The sequence below is a fragment of the Drosophila willistoni genome, assembly GCF_018902025.1.
Source record: "Drosophila willistoni isolate 14030-0811.24 chromosome 2R unlocalized genomic scaffold, UCI_dwil_1.1 Seg200, whole genome shotgun sequence".
NCBI lineage: Eukaryota > Metazoa > Arthropoda > Insecta > Diptera > Drosophilidae > Drosophila > Drosophila willistoni.
The window spans coordinates 7,623,965-7,636,080 of record NW_025814051.1 but is presented as its reverse complement, the minus strand read 5'-3'; the positions used below and the strand labels follow the sequence as shown (position 1 = coordinate 7,636,080).

Here is a 12,116-nt window from a genome sequence, read left to right as displayed (position 1 = left end):
CAAGTGCCTGCGTCACATTTTTACCTGGGATTCGTTTTCTTTCTGTTTTCTTTGGTTTTTCCTTTCACTAATTTGCCCGCAATTTACATAAAGTTCTTAGCCAAAGTAATTTTTGCTTTTCTTTTTTTTTCTCTCTCTCTTTGCATATATTTGGAGGGTAAACTTTGCGCAGTTTTCTTTGTTGGATTGGGCGGTGGGGTTTTTTTTTGTGCTACCTAACTTGATTAAATTAGAGAGAGCGAGTAAGGGGCAACTTAATGATAGGCAGCTGTATTTTAGTGCCTGTCCGGTAGAATATTAGTTAAGTCCCTTTATTTCATGCTGTGGGTAGTTGTTTTTAACCATTGTGACAGTTGTATGACTTGGCATTTATAGTTTTTGAGTTGTAATTTTAGAGATTTATTTATGCATGAAATGCAAACAAAATCTGAATAATTACCAACAAAAGCCCAACTGACTGGCAGCCGACTAGCTAGCTGACTGGCTGACTGACTGACAGGCCAAACAAAAGGCTAGAGAGTCTTCCCTCAGAACCAAACAAATAAACCAAAATCAACCAACCAATTCCCCTTGACTCCCATTCGGATGTAACGTAGAGCGGGAGCTGTCAGAGAATATCTCATATATAATCATTTTACCATACAGATAAATACAACTGTAAAATTGTATACATATATTAGATAGTATGTATGTACATACATACATACATACATCTGCCAAAACAAGACATCTCCCTTCTCATCTTGTCAGAATCTCGAATTCTCGAATAACAATGTACTAAAAATAATATGCAAAGATGTTTTCAGTACAACATGATGGACGGATTGGAAGTACAATCAACAAACAGAAACAAGCAGAAACCCAAAACGCATTATCCTTTAAAATGTCTTCAAGGTTTCAAAACTAAATATTGCACAATAAATTAAGCAATTTGATACCAAATAGTATACATGTATTTGTGCCAAATATTTTATACATCTCTTTTAATGATGGACTTGAAAGTATCATAAAAATTTTGAATGCATTTACATTCTCTCGAATAGAAAACAACGACTATGATAGCAAAATGGAAGTTAAGAGATTAATTCCTTCAGTCAGCCGAGTCTGAGTCGCGGCAAGATTCTTTAAGCCCATTACGAATTTTGTGTTTGATGTTGAGACTTGAACTCGTTTTCTAATACTTTAATTTGAAATTTAAATTTGTGGTCAAATTTTTCAATCTGAATCTGAGAAAATTATGTTAGGAAATGGAGACAAATCACAACCGATTAATATAATATGAAATTGGCTGGACGAGCAGTAGCTAGCTTGAGGTAAATTTCGAATTTATTGGTGTGAAATGGGAACTTTTAACCTATAATGTATGATATAGGCTGGATACTTATTCATATCGTAAGCCTTGTAACTTAAACACTATTTTAAAAAGTTTTTTCTTACTGTTTAGTGGATACTTTAAGAAGTAAATTTCCACATTTTACCTAATATAAATGTAAAATGACATTACAAGTTTTAAATAATACATTTTAAAGAAGCAAAAAAAATGTATTAGCACCTTTAGCAAAGTAAGAAGAAATTTATTTATTTTTTTAAGGAAAAGGTTTTGATAAGAAATGGAATCGTTGAATAAAAATACAACCAATTTGTATTTATATTGCACTTCTTATTTGAGTTCATGGCCATGGCCAATTGTAATGGGAAAAGTTGATACCAAAAATCGCTAAACGCTAATGAGTTGCTATCGCTAATATCACAGAGAGGAAAAGATAGTGGGATCGGGATTTGATAGCACCCTTCTACAATTCCCATCAAAGTCGTTAAACAGAAAACCCTTTTGGCTTCTTTCCACGCATTTTGGTTTGTCTTCTAATGACTTCATCTCTCTCTGTGCATACCGTGGGTGAGAGACAATTTCACATCGGCCTTATAGCCATTGTGGTGGTGTTTGACACAACACAAACAACAACAAAAACAACAACAATACCAACAACCACTGAGTGAGAGACAGAGAGGGAGCGAGAGACACTCGTAACAACAAACAACTTTTTAATTGCAATTAAATACGTAACAAGTTTTTAGTTGTAAGTGCGAGGACCCAAACTTGGCTTTGGCTTAGGATTTGGATTTAGCTTTCAAGTGAGTTTTCGCAGTGGCCATTGTTGGTTCTTGCTGCTGCTGCTGCTGTTATTATTGTTGGATTTCTCTTATCTTTACCCAGCTATCTAAGGAATATATGAAATAGTCATTGCGTGTTTGAGTGTGTGAGTGTGTATGTGTGTGTGTGTGTGTTTGTGGGTGTATTGCAAAATTGAGTTGTTCGCTTTGGGGTTTTAATTGTTAATTGTTTGCTCGACGGGCAACGTTTTGATGTCACTGATGACAGTCGAATGATGCAGGATGATGGCAGCGAAGTTGGTGGTGAAGTGAACTCTCGGGGATTATTCAAGCATCGTTGATAGCAAAAGACATAGCAATAAAGGGGGAACGACTCAAAAGATACGTTTTAAATTGTAACATCATTGGGATTAGATTTCCCTTCCGCTTTCATTTCCAAAAGAAAAGTTAAACAGATGGTGGCTTTTCATTTAAGCTGGTTTACTGAAGCAAATACATGAGATTAGGTTGATTCAATATTATCTTCAAATTATATTATTGCATGAAATTTTATATATATATTTAGTTATCTGTGCAGCATCTGACGCTTACTCCAATTAATTCGTAGACCGTTTTTGGCTGACACGTCTAGTGCGCGTTTTAGCTTGGCCAAAACATCATCTATACCTGCACTTGGAATGATGATGTCGTCCATGTAGACTACACAATCGTTTGTTAAGTCTAAAGTTGAAAACATATCGGCTCTTTGCAACTTTTCTATCACGAAGAATCGTTTCGTTTAATTTTCTGTAGTCACAGCATAAACGCTTCTAACCATTCTTTATCTAGAGTAAGACAACTCAGAAGTACTGGTTTTAATTATTTTATCTGTTAGCCGTTCTTGAATTTGTTTATCAACGATTTCCTGGTCACAAACGGCTAAACGTCTCGGGTGATGATACACAAGTATTACTTCGCTCAATATAATTTTCATGCTTACTGGTGCGTTTGCATTTCTTTTTGGCTGGTAGTTTCCAAGTCATTTCTCTACTTCCCCTTTTATCAAATGGTTCAAATTCCATTCCTCCCTGTATCCCTGTCTTCAATAGTTGTGTTGAAGATACTTCCAATCTCTCCTGCCCACTGAATATCTGACTCATTTTGTTCTCTCCTTGGCATATTATGGGTGTGACAAACTTCTATATCGTTGCAAATAGCAAACTTAGATCCATTTGCTGTTACATTTAAATTGACAGTGTTCAATATCGTTCGACCCAATATTCTATGTTCATAACTTAACTATCTACTTTCACTGGTTTTATAAAACTACCGAAAGTCGCCAATTTCGGTTAAGTGTCTATCTCCGCCTATTAACGGTTTCGGTTACAATAAATATTTCTTCGCATAAGACATAAACCACGGCCAGTATCTACAAGTTGTTTAAACTTAATGTTAGAATATACGATGCCTTTAAGTTCTAACACTGACGGAGTAAATTTGTTTGATGGCTGCATTACGACATCTTCATTTTGTACCACATTTGTATTTCTCAGTTTTGATTATTTTTTAATATGTAAAAATAAGTTAGTTAGCTTCTTTGATATTTAGATTCATGAATTATTTTAGTTCTTTTTTCAATAAATAATCTTTTTCATTTTTAATATTAGAGTGCTAACAAATAAATCCATTAATTAACAAATTCAAAGAATTGTCTTCTCCTACAATTATTGACAATTTAGTTCTGCTTTTACTACTGAAAATTTTTAATTTCAACTAATGGGACTTCACATAGAATATGAAATGACTCTAGTAAATCCAGTTCCCATATTAACTTTAATCTTTTAATATTCTTACAACAAAAATTGCTAATAAATTTTGTTTGTTTTGTATTGTTGTATTCGGTTAATTCTTACACATTTGACAGAACAACTTTTGATGCAGATTCATCATCATCATCTTAAATTATCTGGGATTTGTTGTTAGTTACCAAGGTTAATTACCTAACTTGGCTCAATATGTGTCTGCAACAGATTTTTTATGGCATTACCGCCAAGGAATGTGTACATAGAGACAAAGGGAACTTTCATTTCTTTATTTTCAGAAGTATTACATTTTTTACGACTAGATTTATGGCCATGAATTTACTTCCAAACCCAATTTTCCATCATGCGATTCATCTGAAGAATCCAAAGCCTCCTTGCTGTTGCTGTTGCTGTTGTTGACCGCCAAAGCCACCGCCTTGCTGTTCTTGTTGTTGTCCGTCAAAGAACTCAACGCTACCGCCAAAAGGACCACGAAAAACAACACCTTCCTCCTGTTGCTGCTGCTGTTGGCCACCACCACTTTGTTGTTGCTGTTGTTGCTGTTGGAAGCCACCTTCTAGATCACGAATGACTTCACCAAATAGTCCAAATTGAGCCATTGCCAGGGACAATGAGGCCACAAAAATAACTACAATTGTCTATAAAGAAAAACAAAAAAAAAATAAGTAAAGCCAAATAATTTCACAAGACTCGTTTACTTACCAGAAATTTCATTTTGTTGGACTGCTCGACACGAGTTGAAATCTCGAACTATTTGGCTTTCAAATTGTTGTCTTGGCTATTTATTCGAAATTCATTTGAATACTCAAAACTGGTTGCTCACACCTTTTGCCCGCGGCGCCAGTGACTTCCCCTTCGATGGGGGATTTTGTTTTTTAAATTTAGTCTTTGCTAATGATTTTGTCACTTTTTGTCACGCCCCCTTTTGCTCCTACTTACTAATCAAAATAAGAAAATAATACATCATATTGATTGAACTTTTTTCATGAGTCATGTGTGAGTCTGGGTAATGTTTGTCGAAGTAAATCACAATTAATGCAATTATTTATTTATTTGAATTTTGCAAATTTGTATTTGCTAGAGAACTTCCGCAAAATTGTTGACCAGGCACGTGCTCGAAAGCTCCGTTGACCTCTAAAATCTTTTACATACATATTAATATGGCAAATGTTTTGTTTTGTGAGCTTTTAGATTCGATTTCGGGGAAAACTGTCAATTGATTAACACAATAGAATTAATTGGTTAAGAAGTCAATTTTTGTGCAACGAAAGCAGAAATATTTTAAATTCGAAAACCAAAAAGTAAACAGAAACCAGATAGCCGGGTCTAGCTTCGACCGCGCCGAAGTTTCTATACCCTCGCAAGTTAATTGTGTTACTCTTTTCCTGTCGGTTCAATCCCAACCAGTTGCACCTGCAACACCAATACACGCAAAACTGTTGACCATATTCCAACGGGAGAGGTTAATACTCTTTGGTGACACATCTCCAACCACACTACTTAACGATCCAACCACTGTAAATATTAACTTAATTTAATATCTTTCTAACACATTTATGGCCCTAGAAGCTAGTACTTTTTAGGAAATTAATTTTAGTTTTTATATATTCTGTCTATTTAAAAAAAAGAATAATAAAAAGTAAACAAAATGAAGTAAGTAAGTCGTCTCGCCGACCTAAGTGCATGGTATACCTAATACCATACACCAGTAAAGCAAATATTTCAACTTTATTAAACAAATGCATTTTCACATGCTTCTTACAAGCATATCTTAGTCTATCGCTCACTCAATCATACGAGCACCCTAGCGCCCCCACCAGCCAACGGCCAACTCCGGCCTTATGGAAAAACGTTTTTATGCATAACTCAACTGTTTTTTGTCCGATTTTGATCAATTTGATTTGGTATTTTGCTAGATATTAGTATTAAATTTAAGTGTGCCAAATTTGATTGCATAAGGTAAAAAAAATACGGGAGATAATCAAGTTTTTCAAATTACGGGGCGGAAAAGGGCGTGGCAAAATCTTTATACATACAAAATGTGTGCATTTACTAAGCGAATATACATACCAAATATGGTATCTCCAGCTGGAATAGTTTTTGAGATAAACGCTTTTTTTAAATTGCGGGGGCGGAAAGGGGCGTTGAAATAAACTTGATCACTCTACATACTACACGAGTCTACATACCAAATTTGGTGGCTCTAGCTCTTACAGTCTCCGAGATCTAGGTGTTCATACGGACAGACGGACGGACGGACGGACGGACGGACATGGCTAGATCGACTCGGTTGTTGATCCTGATCAAGAATATATATACTTTGTGGGGTCGGAGATGCTTCCTTCTGGCTGTTACATACATTTTGGCGACTTTAATATACCATTTCACCCTATGAGTGTATGGTATAAAAATATATAATAATTGCTTACTAATAGCGAAATAATCTTTTTTTATTTTAGGCAAGTAATTCGTCCATATGCCTCTTTTTTATACACTTGCAAAAAAAGGTATATTAATTTTGGTTAGAAGTGTTCAACGCATAGAAGGAAGCATCTCCGACCATGTAAAGTTGCATGTAGGTTTGCATTTACTGCAAAGGTTATATATATCGGATTCGGACCGGCCGGATCGGACCACTATAACAGATAGCTCCCATACAATGACAATCCCAAACACAGTGACTTTTCTGAATAACTTTGTTGTTTTCCAAACTATTGTAACAAAAATAAATACTTGTTAGTTTTGTATATCTTTTAATGACTATACAAAATTTAATCAATATCGGATTATTTTATAATATAGCCCCCATAGAAACGATCGGCCAAAAACAGTGACTTTTATTAATAACTTTTTCCTTACCTATAGCCATCAAAGTGGAAAAACGTTTAAGCTAAAAGGGCTAATGTGTCCGAAAGAACGGCCTACAATCTTAGCATAGGAAATAACGAAGATATTGATCAAAGTCACTGTTTTCCACCGATCGTTCCTATGGGAGCTATATGATACAGCTACCCGATCCTTATCAAATTTGGCACAGTCATTAACAGATATATTAAACTAACAAATGTTTAATTTAAAAGCATGATTTTAATGATATAGTAACCCAAACTTGATCAAATTTGACATAGTCGTTTATATGTGTAATTAACTTAACAATATCATGATAATAGCTCAGAAAATAACGAAGTTATTAAGAAAAGTCACTGCTCGTGACTTTGCCATTTATATGGGAGCTATATGATATAGTGATCCGATCCGCCTGAATCCGAGATATACAACGCCTGCAGTATATACAAGCCTACATGCAAAATTTCAGCTCTGTAGCTCTTTCGGTCTAGGAGGAGTTTGCGATGATCCAGACGGACGGACGGAAGGACATGGCGATTTGAACTCGTCTGCTGATCAAGAATATATATACTTTATATAGTCGGAAATGCTTCCTTCTATGCGTTGCACACTTTTGACCAAAATTAATATACCCTTTTTGCAAGGGTATAAAAACACTCAAGGATATACAAACTTCGGCGCGGCGAAAGTTAGTCCCGTCCTTCTGGTTTAAAACTACATTAAGTGTTGCAAATACCCACACTTTAAAATTAAAATAATGAGAAATAAATATCCAATCAAAAATGAAAAATTCCTCCAAATCGGTGACTCGCATACGTGAAGTTCCCCCTGTAAGAAGCAGTAACAAAATCATTATTTTTTTTTACTTATTTATTTAATTGTAATGTGCGGTAACGAAAAGGCCTTCAGGCCTAGATGTAGCTATATTTTATAAAATTTAGCTCAAAATTTATATTTACCACCATATAAACCGTTTCAACATTTTTTTTAGTTTCTTATGTAAAAGTAGTTCGCTGTTATTTAATCCTTACCCCATTTTACTCTTTTGTATTTTCCAATAACTATGTATTCCAGAGATAAAAGTGTTTTTTCCGCTTGTAAATTGGCATACAGACAACCAATACTTTATACCTTAGTATTTAAATTTCTTCAGGCATTCTTTGGAATCGTTGTTAGCTGTTTTTGTGACGTTTTAGGCCAAGGTTTTTGTAGATTCTTTTTCTCAAAAAGAATTTGAAATTGAAATGAAACTACATAATAATTTCAATTTAAAAGTGTTAACATTTATTGACTAAATGTTAAATTCAGACTTTACTTAATAGGTAGTAGGACTTATATCAATATTCAGAATTTCTTTGAATAGTTTTTTATCCAAAGTATTCCTGTTGCTGCTGCTGTTGTCCACCAAAGCCACCAAAGCCGCCAAATCCTTCCTGTTGTTGTTGTTGTTGCTCGAAGCCACCAAAGCCTCCAAATCCTCCCTGTTGTTGTTGTTGTTGTTGCTCACCGAATCCACCACCGAATCCACCACCAAATCCACCATAACCGAATTGGGCTGAAGCCAATGCAAATAGCGCAACGAATACAACCAACTGAGGATCACATATAGAAAAGGATACTCGTTTAATCCATGATATTAATCCGTGAAGAAAGTTTTGAACTTACCAGGAATTTCATTTTGAAAGATGTTAACGTTTTCAAGAGATTGTAGCTACTGAGCCCTACTATTGAATGCTGCGTGTATTTATACAAATAACCGATTTTGGGGGTTCTTTACCTTTTGGCTAAACTAGTCTACCCCAGACATGGCTGCAGACTCAGGGGCTTCCCAAGCGAAATATCGTCACTGAAATTTCAAAACCAGTTTATCAATGTTTTGATATTGATTTCTTTTCTCTTGTTTTTTGCGTTTGAACAGGCGCTTGGTGCGTGATAACGACTGGACAGATGTTATACCGAAAGTTCAGAATAAACATCAACATATGGCTAATCAAGACTTGAATGTTTAAATTAAATATTTGCGTTTATAATAAATAAATAGATAAATTTATAGATTGGCTTGACCTATATCATAATTATTGCAAATTTAAAAGATATTTTTAATGTTTTAAATGGGCAATTTCATAACCCAATACGTCATTGAATGGAATAAACCCAAAACCAAGAAGTTAACCATTGAAAACAATTGAGATTTTTGTTTGTTTTGTTATTATTAGAACCGGTTTTGTCCTGGTGAGTATTGATTGTGTTTCTTCAAACCTATTTCACCATACCCTAAAGTTGATTTAAATATTTTATACTTGTTTCTATTTATTATTATCTAATACTATGCCAGTTCAAACTAGCATAGTTTAAGTTAGTCAAACAGCTCGTATGACGATTCTAATTTTCTGTATGGCAGTGTTAATTAACTGATATACTTACATATGAACTGTAGTAACCTTTTATCCACTCTAATATCTGTAGCCTTTATAAATTCAGTATTTTTTTCATTGATCTGATAAATGAATGCAAAATTTTGGTTTATTTGCTATTTTTGCTATCATCATTTTTAAATTAGCCTTTTTGATTTAAAATAGCTTTTAAAATAAATATTTTAATCTTGCGATCGTATCGACGTATCCATAATACAAATTTATGCCACAAAATTGAATTATTTTTTGGAAATTTAATTAGTTTTTGTCCTGCTTGAATATACTTTAGAGCCTGTCGTTTTGTGGTTAATTTTAGAGAGTTCAACTCATTTATAATTCTCAACTAGTTTTAGTATTATGTTAAAACTTTGAAATTATTGTGTAACTTTATGATTTCCTTAAATTTTGATTTTAGTTTTCACTTTTAGAAATGAGTTTCACTTCTATATAAATGCTTTAAACAACAAGAATATATGTTTTTTATAGCGGCTTTTGGCATAATTTTTGTAAATTAAAAGTCTTCAACTTCCCCTTACTTTTGAGATCTTAAAATCGTAAAAGGAAATATTTATCATTATATCTTGCCACATTGATAATTTCTATATGATTTTTGTATTCTTCAATATCTAAAAACATATATTAGCATATATTCAAATAAAAATGTATATTGATTTCCTCATTTGATACGTTTTTAATTTGATTATCTCATAGTCAGGGCAAAAAAGGGCATGTAAATGAATTTAAATGAAACGTTGTAGTATAAGTTGTTTACGTTTTATAAACAGAAATACGATTGGCATAATCAAAATCAAAAACCCTCTGAAAACACATATGTATAAGCTTTGTGTGTTTGTGTGTGTGTGCGTGTGCGAGTGTCAAGAGTGAGAGGGCGATCTAAGCCAAACAAATTGAAAGGGGGACTCACCTGTAGTTTTTTTCCTGCTTTTTTTGTGACTTTCTCTCTCACGTTTGGAAAATGTCAAGTTTTTTTTTGTAATGCTATTCAACTGAAATTGCATTTTTGAGGGAATCGAACTTTATATATTTACTTTTAAATTGACTTAAGTGCTCAGAGCGAGTTAAATTGTTTTTCTGTTTGAATTTTTGGACATGGCTCTTTTGAAGACTTTTTAACTTTTAGGTAAAAGAAAAAATCCACAACTGGAAACGTAATAATAGACTGGGCATTGGCCACAGAAAAAAATACCAGCAATTTCGACAGCTTGAGTAAAATGCCTAATAGTACTTTACTTCTAACAAATTGTAGAGCCAAAGCCAGAGGGGGTATGAGATGGAGAGAACGAAACACCAAAAATTTGTTTCTATCGTCGCGTGCCATAAAATTCAACACTTTTCGATTCTTTGATGGTTGGGCATCACGACATCCTGCATTCAAGTGTAGAAAGCCATGCATTCAAATTTGTTCAAATTCATTTCAATTACCGTCAATTTTCAATAATTTAACTTAAATTATATTCCATTAGATTTACGGCTTTAAAAGTCTTCAAAAAAATACAAAAAATCACGCAGTTTCCAATCGAGATATACATTTTTGTTTTTATACAAAGCTACTTTTGGATATTGAAGCAAAATTTAATTGAAGTCTTTACATTTCAAATAAACTAAGCAGTAGAAAAAATAATAAAAACTTGCACATTTTATCAATCAACCACTGTTATACAATCCAAAAATTAATTATTAAACTCAATTTTATAACAACAAATTTTTATAGAGCATTTAACAATTAATGGAAATGAATATTGGTTTATTTTATATTTCGTTTAATTTAAAATATAGTCATTAATTTATTTTATTGTTGTCTTTTAAATTTGAAGAATTCACAGGTTTTTTTTTCTTCTTTGCAAAAATTTAATAGGAATCGTGTAATAATTCATTAATATGTATAAAGGGCAATAGAATATATGAAAGAAGTCAATCTTTTATAATGAGGTTAGAAAGTTGGAAGTATATTTTTGATTTTCATATGTGAATTATAAAATCAATTTATAGGATTCATCAATTATAGGTTATCAGGAAAAGAAACCTTCCTGCTGTTGTTGTTGCTGCTCAAAACCGCCACCAAAACCTCCACCAAAGCCCTCTTGTTGCTGCTGTTGTTGCTGCTCAAAGCCGCCACCAAAGCCACCAAAGCCACCAAAACCACCGCCACCAAATCCTTCTTGTTGTTGTTGTTGTTGCTGATCACCGCCAAAACCACCAAAACCAAACTGGGCCGAAGCCAAGGCGATCCAAGCCAAAAGGACAATCAACTAACCCATAAAAAAACAGAATTTTAAGTGACAAATTACTCGAAATTTTGGTAACTACAAATAAAGTAATACCAAAAACTTCATTATAGATTCGTATTTCACAAGAATTCCTTTCGATCTGTGCGTTGTAAAGTCGCGATGAAAACTATGTTCGGTTGATTGAAATGCAGCATATTTATATCATTTGAAAATTGAAATCTTTACAAAAGTTTGTACTAGGTAATCGTCTTTGCAATGCAATTGAAACCTGTTTTTTGTGATTTTTTTTTCAAACAATTTGTTTACGCAATCAACTATTTCGAGTGTAGATTATATTTGCTAATTAATAGCTACTATATTCCACAAGTCATAGAACATTTAATGAAAGAATCATTTAAGCAAAAAAAAAATGACAAAAATATGCATTGAAAAGCCGTGTAAATCACATATAACTTAGAGTTCTAAGAATTTGGAACCAAATAGGATTCTATAATGGCAACTCTTGGCTGAGCTAAGCTGAAAGATCGGCTCGCAGGGAGATTTAGGCTCAACCGCGATACTAGTGCAGATCTTTCCCCTTCTATCGTAAGTAACACATGACAATTAAAAAATTACATGTCCGTTTCTAAAAGCCGTGGCACAACCGAAAAAAAGGGAGGACAATTTTCATTGGCACACGAAAGTTTTACACT

The 12,116-nt window shown here is 33.6% G+C and overlaps 3 protein-coding genes across 3 annotated transcripts; all 3 read right to left on the bottom strand.

Annotated features, from left to right (window-relative positions):
* Positions 1-4,167: 4,167 nt before the first annotated feature.
* Positions 4,168-4,643, bottom strand: LOC6643462 (prunin 1 Pru du 6.0101). Its single transcript, XM_002066427.4, has 2 exons — positions 4,617-4,643; positions 4,168-4,552 (listed from the first exon to the last, which is right to left on the bottom strand). The coding sequence occupies exons 1-2, from the start codon at positions 4,626-4,628 to the stop codon at positions 4,265-4,267; spliced, it is 300 nt and encodes a 99-aa protein (XP_002066463.1). The 5' UTR covers positions 4,629-4,643; the 3' UTR covers positions 4,168-4,264.
* A 3,427-nt stretch (positions 4,644-8,070) lies between these two features.
* On the bottom strand, positions 8,071-8,459 carry LOC111518783 (heterogeneous nuclear ribonucleoprotein A1-like). Its single transcript, XM_023176497.2, has 2 exons — positions 8,427-8,459; positions 8,071-8,353 (listed from the first exon to the last, which is right to left on the bottom strand). Exons 1-2 carry the CDS (start codon positions 8,436-8,438, stop codon positions 8,129-8,131), a joined length of 237 nt encoding a protein of 78 aa, XP_023032265.1. The 5' UTR covers positions 8,439-8,459; the 3' UTR covers positions 8,071-8,128.
* Positions 8,460-11,113: 2,654 nt separating this feature from the next.
* LOC6643460 (heterogeneous nuclear ribonucleoprotein A1) lies at positions 11,114-11,577 on the bottom strand. Its single transcript, XM_002066425.4, has 2 exons — positions 11,518-11,577; positions 11,114-11,445 (listed from the first exon to the last, which is right to left on the bottom strand). The coding sequence occupies exons 1-2, from the start codon at positions 11,527-11,529 to the stop codon at positions 11,206-11,208; spliced, it is 252 nt and encodes an 83-aa protein (XP_002066461.1). The 5' UTR covers positions 11,530-11,577; the 3' UTR covers positions 11,114-11,205.
* Positions 11,578-12,116: the final 539 nt, after the last annotated feature.